General features: G+C 37.3%; 1 protein-coding gene across 1 annotated transcript in view; it reads right to left on the bottom strand.

The window, feature by feature from the left end:
- LOC134662137 (DE-cadherin) overlaps positions 1–27,379 on the bottom strand; it is a 325,027-nt gene that overhangs the window by 58,955 nt on the left and 238,693 nt on the right. Inside the window, exons 2-11 of the mRNA XM_063518410.1 lie at positions 9,226–9,311; positions 6,537–6,656; positions 5,286–5,411; positions 4,840–4,989; positions 3,708–3,893; positions 2,986–3,188; positions 1,868–2,045; positions 1,264–1,756; positions 886–1,157; positions 382–666 (exon numbers count right to left, since the gene is read on the bottom strand). Coding sequence (XP_063374480.1) covers positions 382–666; positions 886–1,157; positions 1,264–1,756; positions 1,868–2,045; positions 2,986–3,188; positions 3,708–3,893; positions 4,840–4,989; positions 5,286–5,411; positions 6,537–6,656; positions 9,226–9,311 — 2,099 coding nt within the window. The remainder of the gene's footprint in view (positions 1–381; positions 667–885; positions 1,158–1,263; positions 1,757–1,867; positions 2,046–2,985; positions 3,189–3,707; positions 3,894–4,839; positions 4,990–5,285; positions 5,412–6,536; positions 6,657–9,225; positions 9,312–27,379) is intronic.

Raw genomic sequence — 27,379 nt, 5'->3', positions numbered from 1 at the left:
TTCAATCGAGAAGCATAAAATGCGAATTCTTAGTGGGACTGCAAGGACTAGTACCAATTCAACACTAAGAAATAGCTCATTGCCTATTATTTTTACAGTGCTCTCGTAAACCTGGCTAAATGTAGGTACCTTCCGCAAGAGGGTTCAGTCCTGATGGCTCCATTGAAATTTATTGATAGCAATTCTTTTAAAATTGTCTATAAAGCGGGTTGAACGAGTGAAGTTTCATGTTCTTTAGCGAATAAGAGGTAAAGCGGATTGAATGCCGATATTGATGGATCAATTAGTTTCGTTCTTTCGTCGGATTAATATAGGATGTTTCCTTTATCTTATAAATGTTGTTGATTTTGAGTAGGTAATTAAATGATTGTTTGTACTTACATTAGTCAGGAAGGGTGCGTTGTCGTTGATGTCCGTCAACTGCAGAATGACTTCTGTGGTCGATCTCAAGCTGTCTGAACCGAGTTTGCCACCTTGATCAGCGGCCACTATGAGGACCTGCCAGGTTGAATACCCGGTGGGGGGGTCCCGGTCCAAAGGCTTCGTCAGTCGAAGGCATCCATCATCGTCGATTTTGAGAAACTCCTTTTGTTCGTGTTTTACTAAAGAATAATGTATGTTTTGCGGAGCATTACGGTCTTTGATATCTGGATCGTATGCTTCAACCTGTGGGATAAATATTACATTAATTACAGTCATGATGTATGACTAATAATATTGCTCCTAATTGGGTATTTCTGTACTAAATATATTATTATTGCGATCGCGGCTGCCGCTCTCCTATCCAACTAACGAGTCATCTAAAAAGGTTCCGCACTCTTGAATCGTTACGACTGCTCAAATCATTGACGTCAAGGCCAATGATACTAATACTAAGTTACTAACCTTAACCATACAACCTTCATATAACTTCTCTTCTTCAATGGTCTTGGAATAATTGGCTACGAATATAGGCGGGTTGTCGTTCAAGTTTTCGATATTGATAATAACTTTCGCGTAGTCTTCGTACAGGCCGTCAAAAGCGCGGACATCAAGACTGTAGCTGGTAATGTTTTCGTAGTCGAGTTTGTTGTTCACTCTTATTTCGCCTGTGATGGGGCTGATCACAAAAGCGTCGTAGGTGTTGCCGGCGACGATGCTAAAGGAGACATTGGAAGCTGAAAGTAAAAAGACTAAGTTAATACTTTGTCCAAACAAAAAAAAACAGGTTACTTATCAAAGACATTTGTAGATATTATGAGAAGAAAACTGTCTAAAACACACCTGAATCTTTGTCCACGGTCAAAACTTGTGTCACCAACACGTTAATATTAGCGTTTTCTGCTATCGACTCAGCAATATAAGTATCCTGTGTAAAATGAGGCGGATTGTCGTTTTTATCAGCTATCTCTATCCTAAACACTTGTTGGCCTGAATTGTGTTTCCCAGGAATCAGAGCAGATTCAGAATTGTCAGTGGCAATAATTTTGATATTGTAGTATGTTTGTTCTTCTCTATCGAACTCTTTAAGTGTGGTGATGTTGCCAGTGATACTGTCGATGGAGAAAGGGTCTGAAGGATCAGCAAGTTCGTAAGTCACTTGATTGTTTGCTGAAGTTCCGTCAGCGTCAAAAGCTCTGACTTGCATGACAGGTGTGCCTGGAGGTTCGTTTTCTAGAACACTGCCTGATCTTACTTCACTGAATATAGGAATGTTATCGTTTACATCTTCTACTTCTATTTGAATTATAGTTTCTGCCGCTAAGTTATAATTATTCTGGAAAGAAAAAAAAAGAAAAAATATTTGGATTATTTCTTCTTATGAAACTACACAATATTAACACTTTATGTGCATAGGTTTCAAATTCTGAAGTTCACCAATATTTACCTGTACTCTCACTGTTAAAGTATAATCTGTAATTTTTTCGAAGTCTAAATGGTTCCCCAGCTTAATATAAGCTGTGTCGGCTTCAGACTCTAATACGAATGTGTGCCATTTGTTCGTCTGTTCAGTCTGACCCATCACAAGTTCGAACAGAAGTTTCTTCTCTTCGGGGATATTTGAACTGCAAACAAAAAACATTCAAAATTATTATTGATAATTGAATGGAAACCCATCGTTCGCAAGTATCACTGTCAAATGAAATACCTAAGCCATATTATTTATATATACAAAAAAGCTTTTCCCATCTTAAATCACAACAAAAATATATAAAAATAATACAAAATAATAATAATAATAATATACAAAAATATATAAATATATAAATATTCAGGTTAAATATAATACCACCCTACTTCAGCAGACATCTGCATCTGCATCTTGACCAACAAAATCTCACATCGTTCAACAAATTCACAACTAAATACGTGCACTAACATCCTTAGTTATTATCATTGACAAAGGACTTATAATTGGGAGGGCGAAATATGGAGGTTATTCAAAACCGTGTTCAGGGCAGCCACAACACATTAAGGTGTTTGTATTCATGGCGGAGAGCGCGACATCTGGTTTACATCCAGTCCATTAGTGGATGCTACGTCTATTGTGGATGTCTAATAATTGTCTATGGAGACTCGAGTTGAGGGGTCGTATTTTAAAGTTAACGCAAAATGGCTGAAGATTAACATGATTCCGTGTAAAAATCTTTTCCAAGTTCATTTGAGGCTACAAAACATGTAACATAAATCTTTCAAATATAACATTATTTAGTTACAAGTGCTCTAGCATTACTAATTCATGTATAATCATATAAATTGGTTATTACATGCTTAGTTTGTATTTAATAATAACATCATTGCGTAATGCGTTCCAGCATAATTACATAGTCGTTATTCTTGTATATGTATGTAGTAAACCAGCATTACATTTTCAAGTATTATTTTACCCGTGTACTTTTGAATATAATTAACCGTTACGACACGAAATTAGTATAAAACGCAATAACTTGTACAAAAACTACAACACGAATCAATACCCAAATAAAACTACAATAAAATACTTACACTGCTCTAACTGTAGCTATATGCGCATTGAAATCCGCATAATTTTCTTTTAATCTTATCGGCCCATCTGGAACTTCTATGAAGGAAGGACTTTTCTTGTTAGACTCCACCACTTGGATGTCCAAAGTTATGGAGCTCTGCTGCGGCGGGTCGCCCATGTCCTTCACTATTGCGCTCAACTTGAATTTGTAGCCAGGCACTTTCTGTTGGGACAAGTTTTGAATTATTGCCGGTGTCTCAACTTGAAATTGAATATTTATTTTCGCGCGATGTAGATTTATATTCTTAAATTACGAGTGTATCAGATGGGTTTAAGTTTTTCCAATGTGAAAAATAACATTTTTTTAATTTCTCGCAACAAAAGCTTAATTCAGTATAAAATTTGTTATTATTAATGAAAACACCTTTTGAGGTACACTAGGCACGATTGTTATGAAAGCATAATTATGTTTTACAAAAATTACTTATCGTTAAAAATCTAGTTGGATTTATAATAATAAAAATGCTCAAAATATCGCCGACATATATGCCGCAATGTAGATAATAACGTTCGTATTTAATTCCCTATGACTTTGTGATAATATCTTATACACCCAGCTGAATAAGTGCATGGCTCCTTTACGGATGAATTCCATTCATAATGTGTTCATGCAATTTTGCAGCTCACTGTAAAATTGGGACTTTATCGGGTAAATCTTCAATCTAAAATTAACAATACTTACATCAATAGTTTTATTTAAGAATATGACTCCGTTGTCGGGGTCTATATAGAAATAAGCTTGGTCCGGCGAGTTGGTGTCGAGGCTGTAGTGGACGATGGAGTTGTTCCCGTCGTCGATGTCTGTCGCTGATATCCTCATCACCTCGCGCCCGCTCGGCAGGTCTTGAGGCACGGATTCCGAATATGACTGTACATAGAAAAACATGTTAACATCAGATCCACACTAATACATTACAACTCGACAATCAATCCAACATACCGCGTTTTTGTTTCAAGAAATTTTCATAATCGCAGTGAAACTTAACTAAGTTCAAACTGTGCAAATGTCCACACAGTGTAAGGTACTTTTCACTTAGACATGTTCTACGCGAAGCATGCCCGAAGCTTAGAGAAAGTTTCTTTTATCCAAAATAATAATAATCGTGCAGTGTGATAAAATGCGTCTAGGGGGAAAGAGCAGCCTAGCTAAAGAAAACACATCAACTACAAATGTGCAAAGAAAGTGTATATAAACACACTAAACACAAAATGATTACCAAAATCGCCTTGAGCGGCTTATGGTCCTAAATCAACATGCAGCCACATGCAAGTAGAAAAGATAATTTTCAAATCCATTTCACAGGTCATATGTTACCAAAACAACATAGAAAAGTCATAGGTAATTTCAATAGTCTATTAGATTAGTTTACTAAATCTATGAGCGATGGTAACAAATGATGATACAAGAATCAAGTGTCAAAGATTAACAGTTTGTGCTTGGAACTCTCGCTCTCAGTAATTTCTGTTCATTTGGACAAACCTTCCAGACATCTCCACGGAAGACCTTTGGAAAACAGGCAAGTGTTAGTACAGTCTGGGCAACTGTTTGGGGCTAACAAGTAATTGGTTAGTCACATGAAATAATCACTTGGAAAAAATGTTTAGTTCAATCCATTCCTGCAGTGCAAGACCTATAAACTTTAAAAATGCCTGTATTAGCGTGCTAGCATCTTTACACTTTCAAATGGGCATAATGGTTCCTTGTCTGCACAATGCTGCATTAAATGAATGGCAAACAATTTTAGCATTAGACCTTAGCGATTTCACCTTTAGATTTTATAGCATACTTCTAAATGTTTAAGAGCAATACGTACAACTTTGTCGAACACTGGCTGGTTGTCATTGGTATCTTCGATGACTATTTTGATGGTGCAAGCGTCGTCTAACTGTGGTTGCCCATTGTCACTCGCTCGCACAGTGATATACGCTTCTTTCTCTCTGGACGGTTCATCTCGATCGAAAACCTGCGCCATTTTGAACTTGTAAAACATTTGAAAGATTCCGACATAATAAAGAATATATTAATGTTTCACCTACCTCTGCCCTTGAATACATTTAACAAAAGAGTAATATTAAATTTTCTAGAGAAAGAATTTCATTAGAATAGATCGAAGACAGATAAATTTCAAAAGTAAATTAATTTTATCTACATTATAAGTAAAAGTAGCTGAAGATAGAAATGAAAAATTATATTCCATAGAATGTTCTTTAAACTTTTACCATACAAGTACCATAATAACTAAAATTAAAATATACTGACATCAGCTGTAGTGATTCTGCCAGTCTCAGGGTCGACGTGGAACCGCTCCTTCTCGCCTTGAGTGGACACGAACTTGTACGTGACAGTCCCTCCCATCTCAGGGGGATCCCGGTCTTCAGCGTGCACCTGCAAACAGTCCATCCAATTAATATTGGGTATATAGTTTGTCAAAGGACTCTCATTTCAAATGTAGACGGAGAGAATCATACTATCTTTCTCATATTATAGCATTTAGTTGTGTGATAGCACAGATATTTGTTCCTGAGTCTTGGGTGTTTATTTCTATGTATTTGTTTATTATACATATCGTTGTCTGGGTACCTTAGTTCTTGAGCTTACTGTGGGACTTAGTCAATCTGTGTAAGAATAAGAATGTCCTATATTTATTTATTTATAAGTTGATGCGCTCAGAAAAAAATGGAATATAGTTTTTAGGTAAAAAATCTGTAATTTCATATTAGCACTGTTCACAAGAAAATAGAACTCGTGTATGAATTCAGTTTGCAGCACTCCATTTTCCTTTTATATGTACGTGGGTGCTTAATAAAAGCCATCTAAAATTTTGTAAATTAATTTTCGTTGAAGTGGGTGAATCTAAATATAGCCGATTATACATTTACCTGGACTTATGGATATTATGTTGCTCCCACTTTTCGCTCTATAATTATAATCCCAGTAAAGGTTACAGAGTTTAGGGGGGCTAATATAATTATAGCGGCACGAGTATCGAGCATTTTAATTTCCACGTGCTTCAAAATTGTTAATTATAAAAAAATAAGCGATTCATTTGCGTAGCGAAGCGTGAATATATGGTTGCCCCTTGCAGCTTGGGCAACCTGTTTTCAATTATTGGTGCCATGATCTAGAAACTGCTCCTTTTGAAAGATGAGTCGGTATGTGCACTCGGTGTACAGCGAATTATGGTTACCCCTAACAGCTTGGGCAACCTGATTTCGATTATTTGTGCCATGACATGACATCTTATCATAAAAACATAGGTCCCTTGCGGCTGCTCCTCCTGAATGATGATTCGGTAGGTGCACTCGGTGTACAGCGAATTATGGTTACCCCTAACAGCTTGAGTAACCTGATTTCGATTATTGGTGCCATGATCTTGCCGTAAAAACATAGGTCCCTTGCGGCTGCTCCTCCTGAACGATGAGTCGGTAGGTGCACTCGGTGTACATGAAATTATGGTTACCCCTAACAGCTTGGGCAACCTGATTTCGATTATTGTTGCCATGATCTTACCGTAAAAACATAGGTCCCTTGCGGCTGCTCCTCCTGAACGGTGGGTCGGTAGGTGAGGCACTCGGTGAACAGGGGTTTGTGGTTGTCCTTCACGGCCAGTTTGGGTGATGTCCCGGCGAACTGAAAGTGGTTAGAGCCCGACACGTCATATGAGAACTTTAAAAGGGTTGATTTTTTTGAATGAATTTTTCTACGCTCGGTTTATTTTAGAGTGTACGTATTATGATTAAACTTGCAGGATTGCAAGTACAAGCTTTCAGGCAGAAAATCAAAGTAAGACTTTTTAAAGGATACAAAGTAAAGGGCATATGATATTAGACATATGTGGCTTTCCATCAGAAAAGGGTCCTTATGATCCATATGCATAAGGACCCACTATGGAAAGCCACATACCTATAATCATGGCGCGATGGACGGTACGTTTATTGTTGCTTCAGAAGGAAATAAGTGACAAAAAAATCCGTCGAAATATAAATTTCATGATAAAAAGCCACAAGCTCACAAGGATTAAAAACCGTTAGTGCCACCATTTCAGGGTACCTACTCCATAGTATTTACACTGAACTTTTTATATTTCAGATACATACTCCACTTCTAAAAAAAACAAAGTTATACAAGAAAAAATTGGATTTTGTTTTATTTAAATGAGCCGAGCGTGAAAATATTCATCTCAAAAAGTCACCCGATTGGCTTACCTATAGTATATTACTATATTACTTACACCAAAATAATATATATGATCACAAACGAAGTTACGGGTAAATTATTTAATGCATAGAGTAATCCAATAGACATCGGTTGCGTGAGCATGGAATTCAATCATGTTAATAAAAACATTAAAATTAATACCTTTAATGCATCCATTATATAATTTAGAATTTACAAATTCGAATATAAACTGAAATAGATTCGAATCCGGCCTTCACCACTGGAGGGCTCTTCACTTTTCCTTAAATTATGACATATATTTCAGTTTATAATTTATACAATAGTAGTGTGACTACTTTAAAAACACAAATCAAAATATTTAAAATAATAATTTGATTTGTTCCCAAAGTTGTGAATTCGAATATAGGTAAAAGGTGTTTTCTACGAGTATAAACGCCCAATAATTACACTATACCCAAAACGTAGTAGGTAAAATTACGACATTAAAGGCAATTAGTTATTATTACTACAATTTTAACTATCCACGGCTCAATTTAAGTCTTTTGTCGGAATAATGGATGAATTACTGGTACCAAAGGGACGAGTTACTTTTGTCTCTGGGGGCGAAATTAATGACTTTTTCATTTAATACTCTCATTATGGGTGCTAATCGAAACAGCCTTTTATCGTCCGCCAACAGGCTTGTTGCCTTTGAAACTTAAATTGAATTAGAAAAGTAAAACGACCATGGCATTTTTTGTTACAAAAATAACTCTAGTTAAGAGGGAAATGGTCAACCGCTTCGCCTTACTAGTCTCCATTTTCCTCTCTATATATCAAGCACAGCTTTTTTTGTAGCTTATAAAAATATGTTTACAATTTTTTTCGTCTCTAAATGTTATTAACATTATATTATGTTTAATTATATATGACGATATGATTAATTATAATTAATAATAAATCCAAAAACAGAACGAAGAAGTATAGCTACGGTAATAATATACTTACATCGTGTACAATTATTTCTCATAATGTCAATATCCAGAGAGGAAAATGTGGACTGTGTTTGTATGGAAAAGTGGTCGTCGATTTTCTTATTAATTATAAAGTTATGATCTAGTTTTCTCAGTCAGTTTGACGGGATGAGAGTTAGTTTTATATGTATAAGAGCTAACTTTGAGAGATTCGCTATGGCGTGAGGAAGTAGCTTTAAGTTGAGAAGCTCAGTTTAAAGTCGTTTTACGTACATATAATTTTCACTTTGAGTATGGAGAAGTAGCCATTATAATATAGACGACCAGGAAATTACCTTTAACTTTATAAAATGTTGGGTCATTTCAACTCAGAACGAGTCAGAGTACATACATACTTAAAAAAGTCCTCAACGTTGGATACAAAATGGTTTAGTCAGAAAATCTATGTAAAAAGGGTCACAAAAGTGAAAAAAGTTAAGACCCCTTTTTCTCTTTTTTATCTAATATTGTCTAAGATTTAAAAAAAAGAAAACTTTATCGTTCATTGTATTTAACATTTTTCATATTTTCGCGAATAAATCTGTGTGCAAGCTGACGTCTTATAGAACGACAGTTGACGAGACAGACGAGTTGACAGAAAAATGAGCTTCCGTTAATGTAATATTATATACTCTAATGATAATTAAATACTATATACATACGCGTGTAATAGACATATAGGGTTAGCATTGGAAGTGTTAAAATACATGTTAGCGTGTCACTATAAAATACAAGAATACGTGATTAATTAGATCCTTGCTATTTATATTGCTAATAACAAGATTAAACAATGATTATACAGTTTTACTCACGTAAAATCCTCGCTAGCGTTAAAATATTCAAGAAATATGAAAATACATTTTTCAAAAACTGACATATAGACTAAAGAATGACCATAACATGCGAAATACATCTATTATCATCATAAATAAAAAAAGCGTAAATAAATATAAATCTCTATCAATTAAGCTTGTTGGGTGTAAGAAGGGTAATGAGAGATTTTGCGCACGGTGGGAAAAGTAACTCACGGATGCTGTGTATATATTAGGTGTGTTCCCTTGGAGGTGTCTGGAATGCCTTAGTCTCGTGACGTGGTGTGATGTGTGTTCTCGGGCTGAAAAGAAAAAAACTCGTTAAATTAAGTATGACGTTGTAATCGACTTAACAGGAGAGGGCAGGGCGAACGCAGGAGGACTGGACGCATTTATTAACAATAGCAGAACTGGCCCTATTTCTAAGAGGGAGGGGCCATGCTATGAAATGCTTAACATCTTAAGGTAAATCTGGACAAGACCGGCATATTAAATGTGTTGCGGGGAAGACCGTCAGAGAGCAAGAACTCTCTTATTTGTATACGATTAATACGTACGTCGCATGTAAATTCTATGAAATATTTTGTCGGTTCAGTTTGGATTTTTTCAAAATGGCGAAGCAAGAGATGAGTTCTGCAGCTCACAGAGCCAATTGTCTGTGCTGTTGTGTAGGTACAATGATAGGTTTAGCCAGCCTTCCCCGTAGCCTGTTCCACAAATGCTATTGTGCAGGTGTGCCTGTCCATTGTACTGTATTTAGCAAGGCTTTGTACGGAGCCACTGGAGTGCTGAGAGTATCAAGTGAACGTCCGTCTTGCAAATTTGATAATAGCTGAAGTGCTCCACTTCTTAGTAAATGCGGTGTACTAGATTGGGAAATGTACAGTACATTAAATCAGAGTAAGATTGGAGTAACGTAAACATGTTTACAAATACAAATACTCTTTATTGCACAGCTCATCACAGAAAACAATACACATAATACAGAAAAGAAGAGGTTAAACAACAGGCGGTCTTATCGCTAAAAAGCGATCTCTTCCATCGATTCGATGTTTACCTAATAAATATTATGAGACAATATTAAACTAGTCGACCTAGTCTCACAGCAAGCTCATTATGGCTTCTTTGCATGAGCGTTACATAACTGCCGGCTGCATTGTTGCTGCAAATTTGTGAATTGCGGGCAACAACATTTATACATCGCGCATCGCGCCGCAGTAATGCTGGTGTGGTCTAAATTTGAACGGTACCTTATTTTGTAATTAAAATATTATGAAGAGCAAGTAATGACGTTTGAAGAATTGATGAAACTTTGTGAAAACTAATTTTAACTTACAAATCCTTTAAAAATAGTTTTCATCGATAAATAGGGAAAACGCGTTTTCACTAAAACGGGGTTTTACGGTGACATACTCGTACACAAGTAGCGCCGCATTACTTAATTGGCGACTGAAGTCATATTGCTTTTTCTTTCATGCTTGTTCAGATCTAGCGCTATTGAAAGGGATGGCATTATAACTTCAGTCACCACTTGGTACTGCGATTACTATAGTTGCCGTAGCACGCACGCGGTATCAGCGCGCTGTGACACAATCCTAAACTAACGCTATCTGCCGTTATCGGAGTTAGCGCGAGTGCTGGTTAGGGTTGTCATCTCTGCGCAACACCATTTTTTAGGGTTCCGTAGCCAAATGGCAAAAAACGGAACCCTTATAGATTCGTCAAGTCTGTCTGTCTGTCTGTGTGTCTGAAACTGAAACTCAAAATTTTTTTTTTCATCAAACCCATACGTGTGGGGGGTATATATGGATAGGTCTTCAAAAATGATATTGAGGTTTCTAATATAATTTTTTTCTAAACTGAATAGTTTGCGCGAGAGACACTTCCAAAGTGGTAAAATGTGTGTCCCCCCCCCCCCCCCCTGTAACTTCTAAAATAAGAGAATGATAAAACTAAAAAAAATATATGATGTACATTACCATGTAAACTTCCACCGAAAATTGGTTTGAACGAGATCTAGTAAGTAGTTTTTTTTATACGTCATAAATCGCCTAAATACGGAACCCTTCATGGGCGAGTCCGACTCGCACTTGGCCGCTTTTTTTAACTAGTCGCTAGTGATCCTGTGTACGAACTGTACGAAGTTGATAGTTTTGGGCCCGAATCCTGGTAATCCCTACTTAAGTTACGGATGTCTCCTACGTCTGCAAATATATTTCGTAGCCTAGTAATTAGTAAATCAACTGGAGAAACTTTGCAAAAAATCAGTCGTAGTTTTGGACCGTTCTTTTTTTCTAATAAAATATTTATTTCTATATTCGTTTAACAAATATAAACTATTTACCCTATAAAAAAGCGTTTGGTTTTATTGTCTGCGGGAAAATTATGACAAGATATTCCTATAAATATTTTATCTAAAACTCGTCTGAGTGGAGTTAGTAATTTGGGCAGCTTATTTTTACCGAATCTGCTTTTTATCGATTTCCCATACAAATTTCCACCCCCTTAAATGGTGATATCTGGGATAAAAACTACCCTATGTCCTTCCCCAGGATTCAAACTATCTCCATACCCAATTACAACTAAATTCGTTCAGCGGTTTATTCGTGAAGAGGTAACAAACCGACAGACAGACACTTTCGCATTTATAATATTAGTACGGATCTGTCTGCCCCGAACTATCGCGACCCTACTGGTAATGGGTTTAATTGTTATGTAAACAACCCGGAATAATCTACATTGACTGAATAATATCAAAACATTAGCATATCTCCGGCGTGAAATATTTTACACGCACGCTTAGGCGAGATTATCTTTTACATTGCGGGTTATGTCTCCGCGTGGAATTGCCGTTTCAAGTACAATCGGCGGCAGAAATGCTTCGCAGCAAATATAAATAAGATAAACGGTCTGAAATTACTGATATGATCTATTTTCATTCTTATCTCTGATATTGATTGTGTCAGTTAAAATTTATATATTGTTAAAAACATCGAAAATATTGAATAAAAAATATCGGTCAGGATTTGAACCTGTATCAATACGCTTTACAGAGACTACCAAAACGCAAACTCGTGGCAATAATTCCGTTATAATAGTAAAACATCAACCTGTCATTCATTTTACTTTACAAATCTCAATTATTTAATTTATGTAGGTACTATTTTCTTACACGTAGTAATAATTACAGATTAACCCCCTTATAAACGCGCTACAAACCTCAATTAGATAATCGTTTGTCCTTATCTGTCATTTTGACTTATGTATTTGTATGAAAGGGATAAAACATAATTTAACTAAATCAGGCGCGTAAAGTTTTATGAATAAGGGGGTATGACAATATATTATTAGCTTATTGATAAGGCCACAAGTGTTTATAAACAATTGTCAGACAATAAGTTAAAAATAAGACACAACAAAAAAGTAACTGCGTCGAAATACCGAGAGCTCAAAAACAATACAAAAGGTAATCACGGTCCATATTCCGGTCGATATAAGTTTAGTCACAACAGGAGTCACAACAAACTTAAAACTTCGAAAACAACAAACAACACTCCTAACATATAATTATACCTACTTATCGTCAACTTTCATACACTACGTACTATAGTGACTTGCATTATAAAGCATTTCACCATAATAATTACGTGAACAATAACACCCCTTTGGGCCTTTTGTCGTATAATAAACGTTTTAGTCACAAAGAGGGTTTTGTACGGCTGTCAAACCGTTCGATGGATAGAAAACTATCGGGACCTAAAAAGCTAATGATTGAACGGGTTTTACGGTAAGCCTCGTGACTATTTACGAAAAATTTTACCCGATGGCTAGCTGCAGCTAGTACCTACTTATATTTGAGACCCCCCAACACGATTGTCTCTCAAGCGTCGGCGTCTAGTCAACTCTATTGGCTCGGCCACGACATTACGCGACTGGCGACGGCGGCAGCGATAAACATAGGTGAGAATGAAAGGTCCGATCGCTGTGTCTCGCTCCAACCTATGGTTATCACTGCCGCCGTCGCAAGTCGCTCAATGTCGTGGCCAGGCCGTATGGCTGCTGCTCGACGCAACGATGGCGTAACTGCGCAGCGACGTCATTTTCCATAGCGCTGACTATATAGACGCCGGCGCTCAAAAATCGTTAGTGGGAGGGCCGAGTTTCATTAAAACCCTGTTCCATTAAAAATCTGTTTTTTTTCTGGACATGTAGCAAACTAGTAACAACCATTGTGAATACCTACTTCGGGCTAAAGCCTAATTGATAGAAGCATTACTGAAGTAAATCGGGGAACGATAAAATGGGCTGGACGTATGAACCCGAGGATTTAGGTTCATATAATGGGCAGATTCCCAATTTATGCCTAAGCACGGAACAATATCGTTTACACGAATTTAGGACATGTTCGTAAAATCTGTTTCATTTCCATAGCGCCTGCTCTGCTTAAAATAATTTGAGGTTTTGATACAGTAGTTACATTTCATAATCAACTTCAAAATTGACACTGTCATTCTGCGCGTATAGCCATGTTCAAAAAAATTAAGAATAACTACGCCCAATGAATATGTATATTCTTAATATCCAAATTCTTATAACCAAAAGAAAATTCCGTATCAATAATCCTATCTTATTGCTTATCATATTTTACCAAAGTACACAAAGCGATCCACGCGCAATTTCCCACCGCCAATTTCAAACAAAAATTGCTGAAGAACAACTCATTTCCTTACAAAAACGCTTTCATAGGGGGATTCGGCCCAATGTTTCCTGCGCTTTGATCCTCTAGGCATATTGGAAAATAGCAGTGGCACTCGTACGCCATATTGTCTTGTACAAGGCGCCGAACTTGGAGGATATAATCAAACGGAGACGCCATGTCTGTAATTTTCTGTACAAATCAGTCTGCCGATTTTTGCGGGGGAGGGGAACGTCAAATGTATGCGTAACGTAAAAATAGCCATGTCAGATAAACGTCAGTCCATACATTGTGTATGACCGTTGGCCGCCTATTTTCGACAGAGGGGAAAGCCTGTTAATGGCTACTCCGTTTAGTTGTATCCTCCAAGCCGCCGAATTCTAATTCAACAATTGTTTTTGAGACAATCTTGACAAACGTTCACACTGATATTGGTAATAACAAATTGTAAATTTAGAATCGGCCTATAGTAGTATATAGGCGGAAATGTGCTTGGCGTGAAGCGTTGTTCGGTAATTTGCTCTAGGCCTCGTGTAATCAGAATATTACGTTCATTATGTATGTGCTTTGATTACAGGATTCCCTCTACATTGTAATTACTGTTATAAGCTGATTTGGTTTCTAATTTGTCTTGTTACGATTGGTAAGATTGAGGCATTATAAATCTATAATTATGGCATTTGGTTTAAATGCGTCAACTGTCTGAAATAACGTTACAGAATATAACAAACAAATTGCACGTGTTTAGCTAATAACCCAATTAATTTTTTACATTTCAAAGGATTAACTGCGAACGTTAAAACTCGATATCTGTTTACTCTCCTTTAAGAACTCTTTTTCCTCCTTGCGCATGTAAAAATGGTTATTTATCTTCAAACTCCTATTAGCTGTATATAAATAAATATCGTGAAACCCGGGAAAAATTAAATTAATTCCTCTTTTATGTTGGATCGTCATATTTTTATCGTAAAGATAAGACCCTGGAATACAATTACCTATGATATAAATTGCAAATACGCATGCAAGCTTAAACTGGGAGCTTTGATGTGTGGAATGGAACATCAAATAGAAAATTATCGGTATTATATTTAAGACGCGCGTAATGATTTTCTATGCGGGGAAAGAATGAGTCATTTTTAAGCGAACATTTACTCAGCAGAATGTAAGATGTTTTGCTTTCCTCCACCACAGACATCAGGTCGTATCTGAAGTAGGTAACATAAATTACGTAGTTACATAGCAAGAGAAATTAATCATAAATAGTAAGGTAATAAAAATTCTTAAACTCAGACAAGAAATCTATTTGTGTAGTTTTACATAGCAAGATAAATTAATCATAAATAGTAAGGTAAACACTAATTTACTTTCAAGACCAATAAATACGGATAAACTGTGAATTTGAAACGAAATATGTCATGAAATTATGTATTTATATTCGAGTTCCATTCAATTTGTATACTTTAACTGCTTTTGAGGTTTTAAAACAATTTATATACCTATTTATACCTCAATCTGCTGAGCGAACTACGTCTGGGTAAAATATGAATAGTTTTGTTTACTGGAAAGCTTGACAAAGGCCTTTGAAAACTGTCACGCTCAAATAAACTCACTATATATAGTTAGAAAACCTCATATTTCCCGTGATAGGCCTAACACGTAAATGCTATCCAAAGTTCATCACCTAAGGGTGTAACAGAAGAGATAACTACAGTAGGCTTTAAGAAACAAAAAACATTTATAAACATTACATAGTTACAACGAAATATAAATAAAAACAAACAGGCTACGATCAAAAAGTCGTTAGGTACGGGTAATCCTTGTACCGCGAAAATCCGCGATTGAGTGACACAAAGACGATAATACTAAAGAAATATTATATAGACTCTCGACGGGAAAAATAAATATCGTTATATCGTTTATCGATTTATGTATAGGTATGCATATGCATTTATGGTAATTAACTTGGGCTACCTTCCCAAGATTTGGCGATCGAACTTGTATTTACGGGCAACGCAGATATTTTTCTACGCGGTAACTATTAGGCCTTGTTACGATTTCTCAGTACATTTTCGTTCGCCGAATGGTAGTAGGAAATATCAAATGATATTCCATTGTGCCCTGATTTCCTCTTGCTTGAAACACTTGACTATTATGGCCCGCAGGCAAACATAAATCCTGCTTTTTGAACCTAAAGCTGATTCCATCATAGTGCCAATGTACCGAATATGCTTGTGCCGCAGTGCCGCACATTGGTATCATTGGTGGAATCCCGCCTTAACTGTTCGCTTTTGTCTTTTTAGCCCAAAAATCCGAATATTCATGACTGTGGCGTCGCCTTGGCGAGGATGAGACACGATAAAGTGACATTCGGATCAAAACAGAATAGTAATGCGGGTACGAACGTCATTCATTTTACATAATAAAATCACATTGACAGCGCCGGCGTCAAGGCTGCAGCAGTAATGTCGCAACAGTAAAGCAGCTGCAGTGGCCATCCGGACATCGCTATTAGTTATTTAACGTCTAACGACGTTGCTAGAAATTCTATCACGCACTTTGCACCTAGCCATACGAATATTATTAGTCTGTGTTTCTGACGGTCCCGTGACCGCTACGACGCATACGAGGTCCCCCAGGGGACAATTTGCAGGGCCATTGTGTCCCATAATTAATGTAACTGTATCACGCAGCTTATACTCACGGAAAGATAACTCCACAATTCATTAGTATAATTGAGAGTTTAACCTTGCGACTGATTTTGGGACGAGTTGTGTGACATTCTTAAATTCTGGCTATTAAATGTATTGTTTGCACGGTTACCTTTTGTTATTTTATTTGTGGGCTGGTTTTTTTACCTTTAGAGTTTTTACGAGATTTCAATACACAATGTTGAAGATAAAAGGTCATTTCGTTTCGAAGTAGACAAAGTCAAAGGAGTAATAAAGCATGTTTACATATACATATGCACTAATATTTACTACTAGATGACATAAATATTTTTACAAGCGTTTATATCACAGAACAAGTAGAATGGCGATGCGAGCAGGGTACGTGTCGCCGCCGGTTATGAGCAAACGCTCGCATGCTAGTACTCGCCCGCGCTGACCGAAAAACGTAAACATGCCTTTTGCGCCACAATAACGTTCAGATTAAGAAGCTAGACATCAAATCTGTCTAAAGGAGGCGTATCCATTCACCACGCACACAAGTTTTTACTACCGTTGCGCGAGAAATGTGGAAATGTGGAGAGGAACGAGCGGCGACACCGGTTCCGATACTAACTGTGCGCGATAGCCGTTCTAACTTCTTTAATATGTTCTGTGAAAAAAATAGTTATTATTTAGCAAAAGATTTTATTTGAGCATAATGAATCTTTCATTTAGGTAGCTACTAATTTAGTACTAGTTTATTTTAAACTAGCACCTGAATCACTGAAGCACAAACTCTGCTTGACCTTCATAGGACTTAAGGCTAAAACTAAACTTAGTTGGAATGAACGCCTAATTTTGAACAAAAATATGTAGCCCATTAAGACAATTATTTTATGATAGGAATTATATAAGCAGCGCAAATACCTAATCAAAAAAGGGTTACACATTTATCTAAAAAAATATCGTCCATTGTTATCCTTAATTTACCAATTTGGTTAACAAAATCTTCAAACACTTCTTTAACTAGACATTATTATAATATTCAAATTCCCTTCTTTACAAAATAAAAATATTCTTAAGCTGACTGGTTCATTAACTATTTTTATTGTTAAGGTGGGCTATTCTGTACCTATTCATGTCTCGCATGGCTCTGACACCGGAACTCGGTTTTTTCTCTAAAGCCCTTTGTTGGAGTTCCTTTGGCTATCCGGCGAGTCTCAAGGGGAAAAGTAACGGTTGTAAAGTATAAACAAGTACTAGTAAATACCTGTTCCAGTATTTAAAGTAGTTCTAGTACTGTAAGTCTATCCTCTGTAATTTGGTATACAAAATCTTCTACACTAATTAATTTAAATCATTCTGTATCGTTATGAAATCCCATCTTAAAATTAGAGTTTGAAAAAGGTAACAATTATCAAGTAAAAAAATGCAAATTAGCTTAAAAACAAACAAATTCAATTGAGTACCTACTAACCAACAAGATATTTGGTTAAACATAATATTTTATACAGCTTCCTAAACTCGCCGAATTTATTTGATGAAGATTATTTCTGACATCGTAACGGTGTCTGTGAACCTAGCATATCAAGTACCAGCATCTCAATCTTTTTTGAGAGTTCTAGTAGCATCCCTAATAGTTCTACAGTTCTAGATGGTTTTTTTAAATAGTTCTGCTCATTTTCGCGAAAAAAATTAAATTTTAAAATGAGATGCTAACTTCACATTTTGACACTCCAGCATCCCAGCCATTACCCACTCCACAGCCTCGAAATAGCATTTAAATGAAAGATACTAACATTTCTAGACGATATATAATGAGTTCTAGTCAAAACTGTAAAAAAAAAATTTTTCATACATGTATGGGACACGAACATGAAAAATAATTCTAGGTAAATTCTGATTAATGCTAAGTTTGAGCAAAAATCCCAGTTTTGACCACCAGCATCTCAGCAGTACTGGATAGCCAGCTCCCTAGAGCACTAGAATAACCACAGTTCTATCTTCTAGAAGGAAATTTGACAGAGTTTTGATAGACTATGTCCGAAAATAGTATCGAAATCGAGTAAAAATGTTAAGTTCTGAGCGTAGCATCCCAGCCAATGCAGGTCTGATACCCAGCATCTCAGCAGTTTTGGATAGGCAGCTCTCCAGTGCACTAGAATAACCACAGTTCTATCTTCTAGAACGAAATTAGGCAGAGCTTTGGAGAATTATGTTTGAAATAGTCTCGAAATCGAGAAATTGCTAAGTTCTGAGCTTGGCATCCCAGCCAATGCAGGTCAGACACCCAGCATCTCAGCAGTTCTGGATAGCCAGCTCCCTAGTGCACTAAAATTACCACAGTTCTATCTTCTACAAGGAAATTTGACAGAGTTTTAGAGGATTATGTTTGAAATAGTCTCGAAATCGAGAAATAGCTAAGTTCGGAGCTTAGCATCCCAGCCAATGCGGGCTAGATACCTAGCATCTCAACAGTTCTGGATAGAAAGTACTTTAATGTATTAGAATACATGGAGTTCTATCTTCTAGAACGAAATTTGGCAAAGTTTTGAAAGATAGTCTTTCAAAACTCCAAAAAAGTATCGAAATCGAGGAATTGCTAAGTTCTGAGCTTGGCATCCCAGCCAATGCAGGTCAGACACCCAGCATCTCAGCAGTTCTGGATAGCCAGCTCCCTAGAGCACTAGAATAACCACAGTTCTATCTTCTAAAAGGAAATCTGACAGTGTTTTGCTAGACTATGTCCGAAAATAGTATCGAAATCGAGTAAATGCTAAGTTCTGTGAGAGTAGCATCCCAGTCAATGCAGGTCTGATACCCAGCATCTCAGCAGTTCTGGATAGGCTGCTCCCTAGTGCACTAGACTAAACACAGTTGTATCTTCTAGAACGAAATTTGGCACAGTTTTGGAGAATTATGTTTGAAATAGTATCAAAATCGAGGAATTGCTAAGTTCGGAGCTTAGCATCCCAGCCAATAGAGGCCAGACACCCAGCATCTCAGCAGTTCTGTATAGCCAGGCCCCTATTGCACCAGAATAAATACAGTGCCATCTTCTAGAATTAAATTTGACGGAGTTTTGATAGACTATGTCCGAAAATAGTATCGAAATCGAGTAAATGCTAAGTCTGAGCTTAGCATCCCAGCCAATGCAGGTCTGATACCTAGCATCTCAGCAGTTCTGTATAGCCAGGTCCCTAGTGCACTAGAATAATGACAGTTCTATCTTCTAGAACGAAATTTAGCAGAGTTTTGGAGAATTATGTTTGAAATAGTATCAAAATCGAGGAATTGCTAAGTTCAGAGCTTAGCATCCCAGCCAATGCGGGCTAGATACCTAGCATCTCAGCAGTTCTGGATAGCAAGCACCCTAGTGAATTAGAATACATGCAGTTCTATCTTCTAGAACGAAATTTGGCAAAGTTTTGAAAGATAGTCTTTCAAAACTCCGAAAAAAGTATCGAAATCGAGGAATTGCTAAGTTCTGAGCTTGGCATCCCAGCCAATGCAGGTCAGACACCCAGCATCTCAGCAGTTCTGGATAGCCAGCTCCCTAGAGCACTATAATAAGCACAGTTCTATCTTGTAGAAGGAAATTTGACAGAGTTTTGTTAGACTATGTCCGAAAATAGTCTCGAAATCGAGTAAATGCTAAGTTCTGAGCTTAGCATCATAGCCAATGCAGGTCAGACACCCAGCATCTCAGCAGTTCTGTATAGCCAGGCCCCTATTGCACCAGAATAAACACAGTTCCATCTACTAGATTTAAATTTGACGGAGTTTTAATAGACCATGTACGAAAATAGTCTCGAAATCGAGTAAATGCTAAGTCCTGAGCTTAGCATCCCAGCCAATGCAGGTCTGGTACTCAGCATCTCAGCAGTTCTGTATAGCCAGGTCCCTAGTGCACTAGAATAACCACAGTTCTATCTTCTAGAAGGAAATTTGACAGAGTTTTAGAGGATTATGTTTGAAATAGTGTCGAAATCGAGAAATAGCTAAGTTCGGAGCTTAGCATCCCAGCCAATGCGGGCTAGATACCTAGCATCTCAACAGTTCTGTATAGAAAGTACCTTAATGCATTAGAATACATGGAGTTCTATCTTCTAGAACGAAATTTGGCAAAGTTATGAAAGATAGTCTTTCAAAACTCCAAAAAAGTATCGAAATCGAGGAATTGCTAAGTTCTGAGCTTGGCATCCCAGCCAATGCAGGTCAGACACCCAGCATCTCAGCAGTTCTGGATAGCCAGCTCCCTAGAGCACTAGAATAACCAAAGTTCTATCTTCTAGAAGGAAATTTGACAGAGCTTTGATAGACTATGTCCGGAAATATTATCGAAGTCTCGAAATCGAGAAATAGCTAAGTTCTGAGCTAGCATCCCAGCCAATGCGGGTCAGACACCCAGCTTCTCAGCAGTTCTGGATAGATAGCTCTCTATTGCACTAGAATAACCACAGTTATATCTTTTAGAACGAAATTTGGCAGAGGTTTGAAGGATTATGTTTGAAATTGTCTCGAAATCGAGAAATTGCTAAGTTCGGAGCTTAGCATCCCAGCCAAAGCGGGCTAGTTACCGCTGCTCTATAGGAAAAATTAATAATATGAGATGAGGGATTTACTCGCAGCTACTTTCAATTGCATTAAGATTCCCACTAACCGCATCTTGGCTCTACTACTGGTGATACTAAAATAATTGTAAATATAATTATGTATAAATACTTATAATGTACTTACAACTTAAATTGTGTACTATACAAGTTCATACTACTTCACTGGCTCAGTGACCCAAAAAAAAGCAAGTTCACAGCATCAACTACATATTACAAAAGCCAAATATTAAATACCTAATAAATCACAATCACTACCTATAAGTACTCCTTAAAAACAAAGTCTCCTGCTCTGTCTGTATTATCGCGATAAACTTAAAGACTATTTTATAAGTACTTATCGGATTTTCAAGCGGTTTTCACCTATCAGAGAGAGTGAGTCTTGGGGAAGGTTTAGGTGTATTACTTATTTGTTAAGGTTCTACCTACAATCATTGTAGCAAATAATAGTTTCATTTACAACCCACGACGCAATGTGGACTCTACATAGGTACCTATTGATGATTATGTTTTATTTTATTACATCGTTTCACAGAAGCATACCTACTATGTATGTATATACATACGTTTTTTGGCGTCTCATTCATTATTTCATTAAACAACCATGGTACTTTGTCTTGATTATAATATAATGATCAACCAATTTTACGCTCGGAAAAAATAATTTGTACCTTTACCTTAGGAGTCGGTTATATTGTAGCAGTTCTTACTTAAACGTGGATATTTTAGTAGTTAATTTATGAAGGTTCATCAATTACAAATAGGTATGTTCGATTGGGCATAGGCATAGGTACATGATGTAACTAATTAATATACTTACTCCTAATTTAGTTCATCTTATTTTTATTGTATCTACGAAGATTAAGCAAATTTATTGCTTATTTTAGGGTTATTAAATAACAAATATTTTAGCCAGGAGACAAAATAATACTTTATACGACTCAAAAATACCTATACAGGGTGGATTTTCTTTTTGGGTCAGTGAGGGCAGCTACCAGATCCCGTGCTGCTACGAGAAAACGGTCTAAGAAGCCCTTCCCTCGATTTCAAATTAATGAAGATTGACTTTTACAGATTTTGGAAAAAAAGATACAGCGTGCGAGAAAAAGGTAATTTTTAACAAACTTTTATTTTGATGCCAATCGATCCCATTCCTATTAAGGATCAAAAGCTTGTATGGAACCAAAAAGAAAATCCGGCTAGAAAAGTCACAAATCGAGGAAAACTTTTCCCATTTCATTTCATTCATTTTCTCAATTTTCTCCATTCTATCTCGCCCATCAGTCCTACAGCAATGTCTTCATACAGTATTATGGTCTTTAAATGTAACAGGACTGATTGGCCAGACAGAAAAATGTGAATTAAATTTCACGTTTTCTCCATAAGTAGTACATATATGGAAAAAGTTTTCTTTAATTTGTGGCTTTTTAGTACATTACCGTAAGTTGACCCCAAAGAAACTATTGATACTGGATAGGAATGGAATCGATTGGCATACAAAAATAGCATGTGAAAAATAAAAGTTTTTATTTTCATACAAATTGTATGGGAAAAGTTTTCCTCGATTTGTGGCTTTTCTAGCCGGAATTTTTTGTTTTGGTTCCTTGCGCATTTGATGCACTCACGCAAGTCGTGATGAGCGGAATAGCGTGCAATAAATTGTACAAAGAAAAGGTCCTTGATTCAGAAACTTGCATTATTAAGCTAGCTCACAAGGTGCTTGAATAAATAAATAAATATGCAAGAATTGCTCATTTAAAGGTATTAGAAGATACAATACGCCAAATATAATTAAAAGTAAGGACAGCTGCATTTTTTCGAAAAAAAAAAATCGAATAATATCCACTTGAACTTGTTTATTTCTCATTCTAGCAGATAAAAGTGTGTTTATTCAAATGCAATAGCGAGCTCGCTATCCATAACTACTGAGAAGCTGGGTATCAGACCTACACGTATCTGGGGTGCTAGCACGGAACTTCGCAATATCTCGATATCGATACTATTTTCAGACAAAGTCTATCAAAACTCTATCAAATTTCATTCTTGAAGATAGAACTGTGGATATTTAAGTGCACTAGGAAGCTGGCTCATCATAACTGTTGAGATGATGGGTATCTAACCTGCATTGGCTGGGATGCTAAGCTCCGAACTTAGCTATTTCTCAATTTCGAGAGTTCGATACTATTTTCGGATAGTCTTGACAAAACTTTGTCAATTTTCATTCTAGAAACAGAACTATGTGTATTCTGATGCACTAGAGACCTGGCTATCCAGAACTGCTGAGATGCTGGGTATCAGACCTGCATTGGCTGGGATGCTATGCTCAGAACTTAGTATTTACTCGATTTTCAGACTATTTCTAAGAAATATCTTCGAAAACTTTTTTGATTTTAATTCTACAAGATAAAACTGTATGTGTTCTGGTGCAGTAAGGACCTGGCTATACAGAACTGTTGATATGCTGGTTATCAGACCTGCATTGGCTGGGATACTAGCGCAAAACTTGGCAATTCCTCGATTTTTATACTTTTTTCGGACAGTCTATCAAAACTTTGTCAATTTTCATTCTAGTAAATATAACTATGTGTATTCTGGTACACTAGGGACCTGGCTATTCAGAACTGCTGAAATTCTGGGTATCAGACCTACATTGGCTGGGATGCTAAGCTCAGAACTCAGCATTTACTCGAATTTCATACTATTTCCTGACAAATATCCTTGAATTTTTTCAATTTTCAATGTACTAGATAAAACTGTATGTATTTTGGTGCACAAGGCGCCTGGCTATCCTGAACTACTGAGATGCTGGGTATCAGACCTGCATTTCCTGGGATGTTAAGCTCCGAACTTAGCTATTTCTCGATTTCGAGACTATTTCAAACATAATCCTCCAAACCTCTGCCAAATTTCGTTCTAGAAGATAGAACTGCATGTATTCTAATTCAATAGGATGCTTGCTATCCAGAACTGCTGAGACGCTAGGTATCTAGCCCGCATTGGCTGGGATGCTAAGCTCCGAACATAGCTATTTCTCGATTTCGAGACTATTTTAAACATAATTCTCCAAAACTCTGGCAAATTTCGTTTTAGCAGATAGAACTGTCATTATTCTAGTGCACTAGGGACCTGGCTATACAAAACTGCTGAGATGCTGGGTACCAGACCTGCATTGGCTGGGATGCTAAGCTCAGAACTTAACATTTACTCGATTTCGATACTATTTTCGGACATAGTCTATCAAAACCCTGCCAAATTTCATTCTAGAAGATAGAACTGTCTTTTTTCTAGTGAACTTGGGACCTGGCTATACAGAACTGCTAAGATACTGGGTGTCTGACCTCCATTGGCTGGGATGCTAAGCTCCGAACTTAGCAATTCCTCGATTTTGATACTATTTCAAACATAATTCTCAAAAACTCTGCCAAATTTCGTTCTATAAGATAGAACTGTCATTATTCTAGTGTACTAGGGACCTGGCTATACAGAACTGCTGAGATGCTGGGTGCCAGACCTGCATTGGCTGGGATGCTAAGCTCAGAACTTAACATTTACTCGATTTCGATACTATTTTCGGACATAGTCTAACAAAACTCTGTCAAATTTCCTTCTACAAGATAGAACTGTGGTTATTCTAGTGCTCTAGGGACCTGGCTATACAGAACTGCTGAGATGCTGGGTGCCAGACCTGCATTGGCTGGGATGCTAAGCTCAGAACTTAGCAATTCCTCGATTTCGATACTTTTTTGGAAACTTTGCGAAATTTCGTTCTAGAAGATAGAACTGCGTGTATTCTAATGCATTAAGGTACTTGCTATCAAGAACTGCTGAGATACTAGGTATCTAGCCCGCATTGGCTGGGATGCTATGCTCCGAACTTAGCTATTTCTCGATTTCGAGACTATTTCAAACATAATCCTCTAAAACTCTGTCAAATTTCCTTCTATAAGATAGAACTGTGGTTATTTTAGTGCACTAGGGACCTGGCTATACAGAACTGCTCAGATGCTGAGTACCAGACCTGCATTGGCTGGGATGCTAAGCTCAGAACTTAGCATTTACTTGATTTCGAGACTATTTTCGGACATATTCTAACAAAAATCTGTCAAATTTTCTTCTAAAAGATAGAACTGTGGTTATTCTAGTGCTCTAGGGAGCTGGCTATCCAGAACTGCTGAGATGCTGGGTGTCTGACCTGCATTGGCTGGGATGCCAAGCTCAGAACTTAGCAATTCCTCGATTTCGATACTTTTTCGGAGTTTTGAAAGACTATCTTTCAAAACTTTGCCAAATTTCGTTCTAGAAGATAGAACTGCATGTATTCTAATTCACTAGGGTGCTTGCTATCCAGAACTGCTGAGATGCTAGGTGTCTAGCCCGCATTGGCTGGGATGCTACGCTCCGAACTTAGCAATTCCTCGATTTTGATACTATTTCAAACATAATTGTCAAAAACTCTGCCAAATTTCCTTCTAGAAGATAGAACTGTCATTATTCTAGTGCACTAGGGACCTGGCTATACAGAACTGCTGAGATGCTGGGTGCCAGACCTGCATTGGCTGGGATGCTAAGCTCAGAACTTAACATTTACTCGATTTCGATACTATTTTCGGACATAGTCTAACAAAACTCTGTCAAATTTCCTTCTACAAGATAGAACTGTGGTTATTCTAGTGCTCTAGGGAGCTGACTATCCAGAACTGCTGAGATGCTTGGTGTCTGACCCGCATTGGCTGGGATGCTAGCTCAGAACTTAGCAATTCCTCGATTTCGATATTTTTTTGGAGTTTTGAAAGACTATCTTTCAAAACTTTGCCAAATTTCGTTCTAGAAGATAGAACTGCGTGTATTCTAATGCATTAAGGTACTTGCTATCCAGAACTGCTGAGATACTAGGTATCTAGCTCGCATTGGCTGGGATGCTAAGCTACGAACTTAGCTATTTCTCGATTTCGAGACTATTTCAAACATAATCCTCTAAAACTCTGTCAAATTTCCTTCCAGAAGATAGAACTGTGGTTATTCTAGTGCACTAGGGACCTGGCTATACAGAACTGCTGAGATACTGAGTACCAGACCTGCATTGGCTGGGATGCTAAGCTCAGAACTTAACATTTACTCGATTTCGATACTATTTTCGGACATAGTCTAACAAAACTCTGACAAATTTCGTTCTAGAAGATACAACTGTGTTTAGTCTAGTGCACTAGGGAGCTGCCTATCCAGAACTGCTGAGATGCTGGGTATCAGACCTGCATTGACTGGGATGCTACTCTCAGAACTTAGGATTTACTCGATTTCGATACTATTTTCGGACATAGTCTAGCAAAACTCTGTCAAATTTCCTTTTAGAAGATAGAACTGTGGTTATTTTAGTGCTCTAGGGAGCTGGCTATCTAGAACTGCTGAGATGCTGGGTGTTTGACCTGCATTGGCTGGGATGCCAAGCTCAGAACTTAGCAATTCCTCGTTTTCAATACTTTTTTAGAGTTTTGAAAGACTATCTTTCAAAACTCTGCCAAATTTCGTTCTAGAAGATAGAACTACATGTATTCTAATTCACTAGGGTGCTTGCCATCCAGAACTGCTGAGATGATAGGTATCTAGCCCGCATTGGCTGGGATGCTAAGCTCCGAACTTAGCTGTTTCTCGATTTCGAGACAATTTCAAACATAATTCACCAAAACTCTGCCAAATTTCGTTCTAGAACATAGAACTGTGTTTAGTCTAGTGCACTAGGGAGCTGCCTATCCAGAACTGCTGAGATGCTGGGTATCAGACCTGCATTGACTGGGATGCTACTCTCACAGAACTTAGCATTTACTCGATTTCGATACTATTTTCGGACATAGTCTAGCAAAACACTGTCAGATTTCCTTTTAGAAGATAGAACTGTGGTTATTCTAGTGCTCTAGGGAGCTGGCTATCCAGAACTGCTGAGATGCTGGGTGTTTGACCTGCTTTGGCTGGGATGCCAAGCTCAGAACTTAGCAATTCCTCGATTTCGATACTTTTTTCGGAGTTTTGAATGACTATATTTTAAACTTTGCCAAATTTTGTTCTAGAAGATAGAACTGCATGTATTCTAATTCACTAGGGTGCTTGCTATCCAGAACTGCTGAGATGCTAGGTATCTAGCCCGTATTGGCTGGGATGCTACGCTCCGAACTTAGCAATTCCTCGATTTTGATACTATTTCAAACATAATTCTCCAAAACTCTGCCAAATTTCGTTCTAGAAGATAGAACTGTCATTATTCTAGTGCACTAGGGACCTGGCTATACAGAACTGCTGAGATGCTGAGTACCAGACCTGCATTGGCTGGGATGCTAAGCTCGGAACTTAGCATTTCCTCGATTTCGAGACTATTTTCGGACATAGTCTATCAAAACTCTGTCAAATTTCCTTCTAGAAGA

The sequence above is a fragment of the Cydia amplana genome, chromosome 1 (genome assembly GCF_948474715.1).
Source record: "Cydia amplana chromosome 1, ilCydAmpl1.1, whole genome shotgun sequence".
Taxonomy (NCBI): domain Eukaryota; kingdom Metazoa; phylum Arthropoda; class Insecta; order Lepidoptera; family Tortricidae; genus Cydia; species Cydia amplana.
Note: the sequence above shows the minus strand (reverse complement) of the source record. Positions and strands in the feature narration are given on the sequence as shown.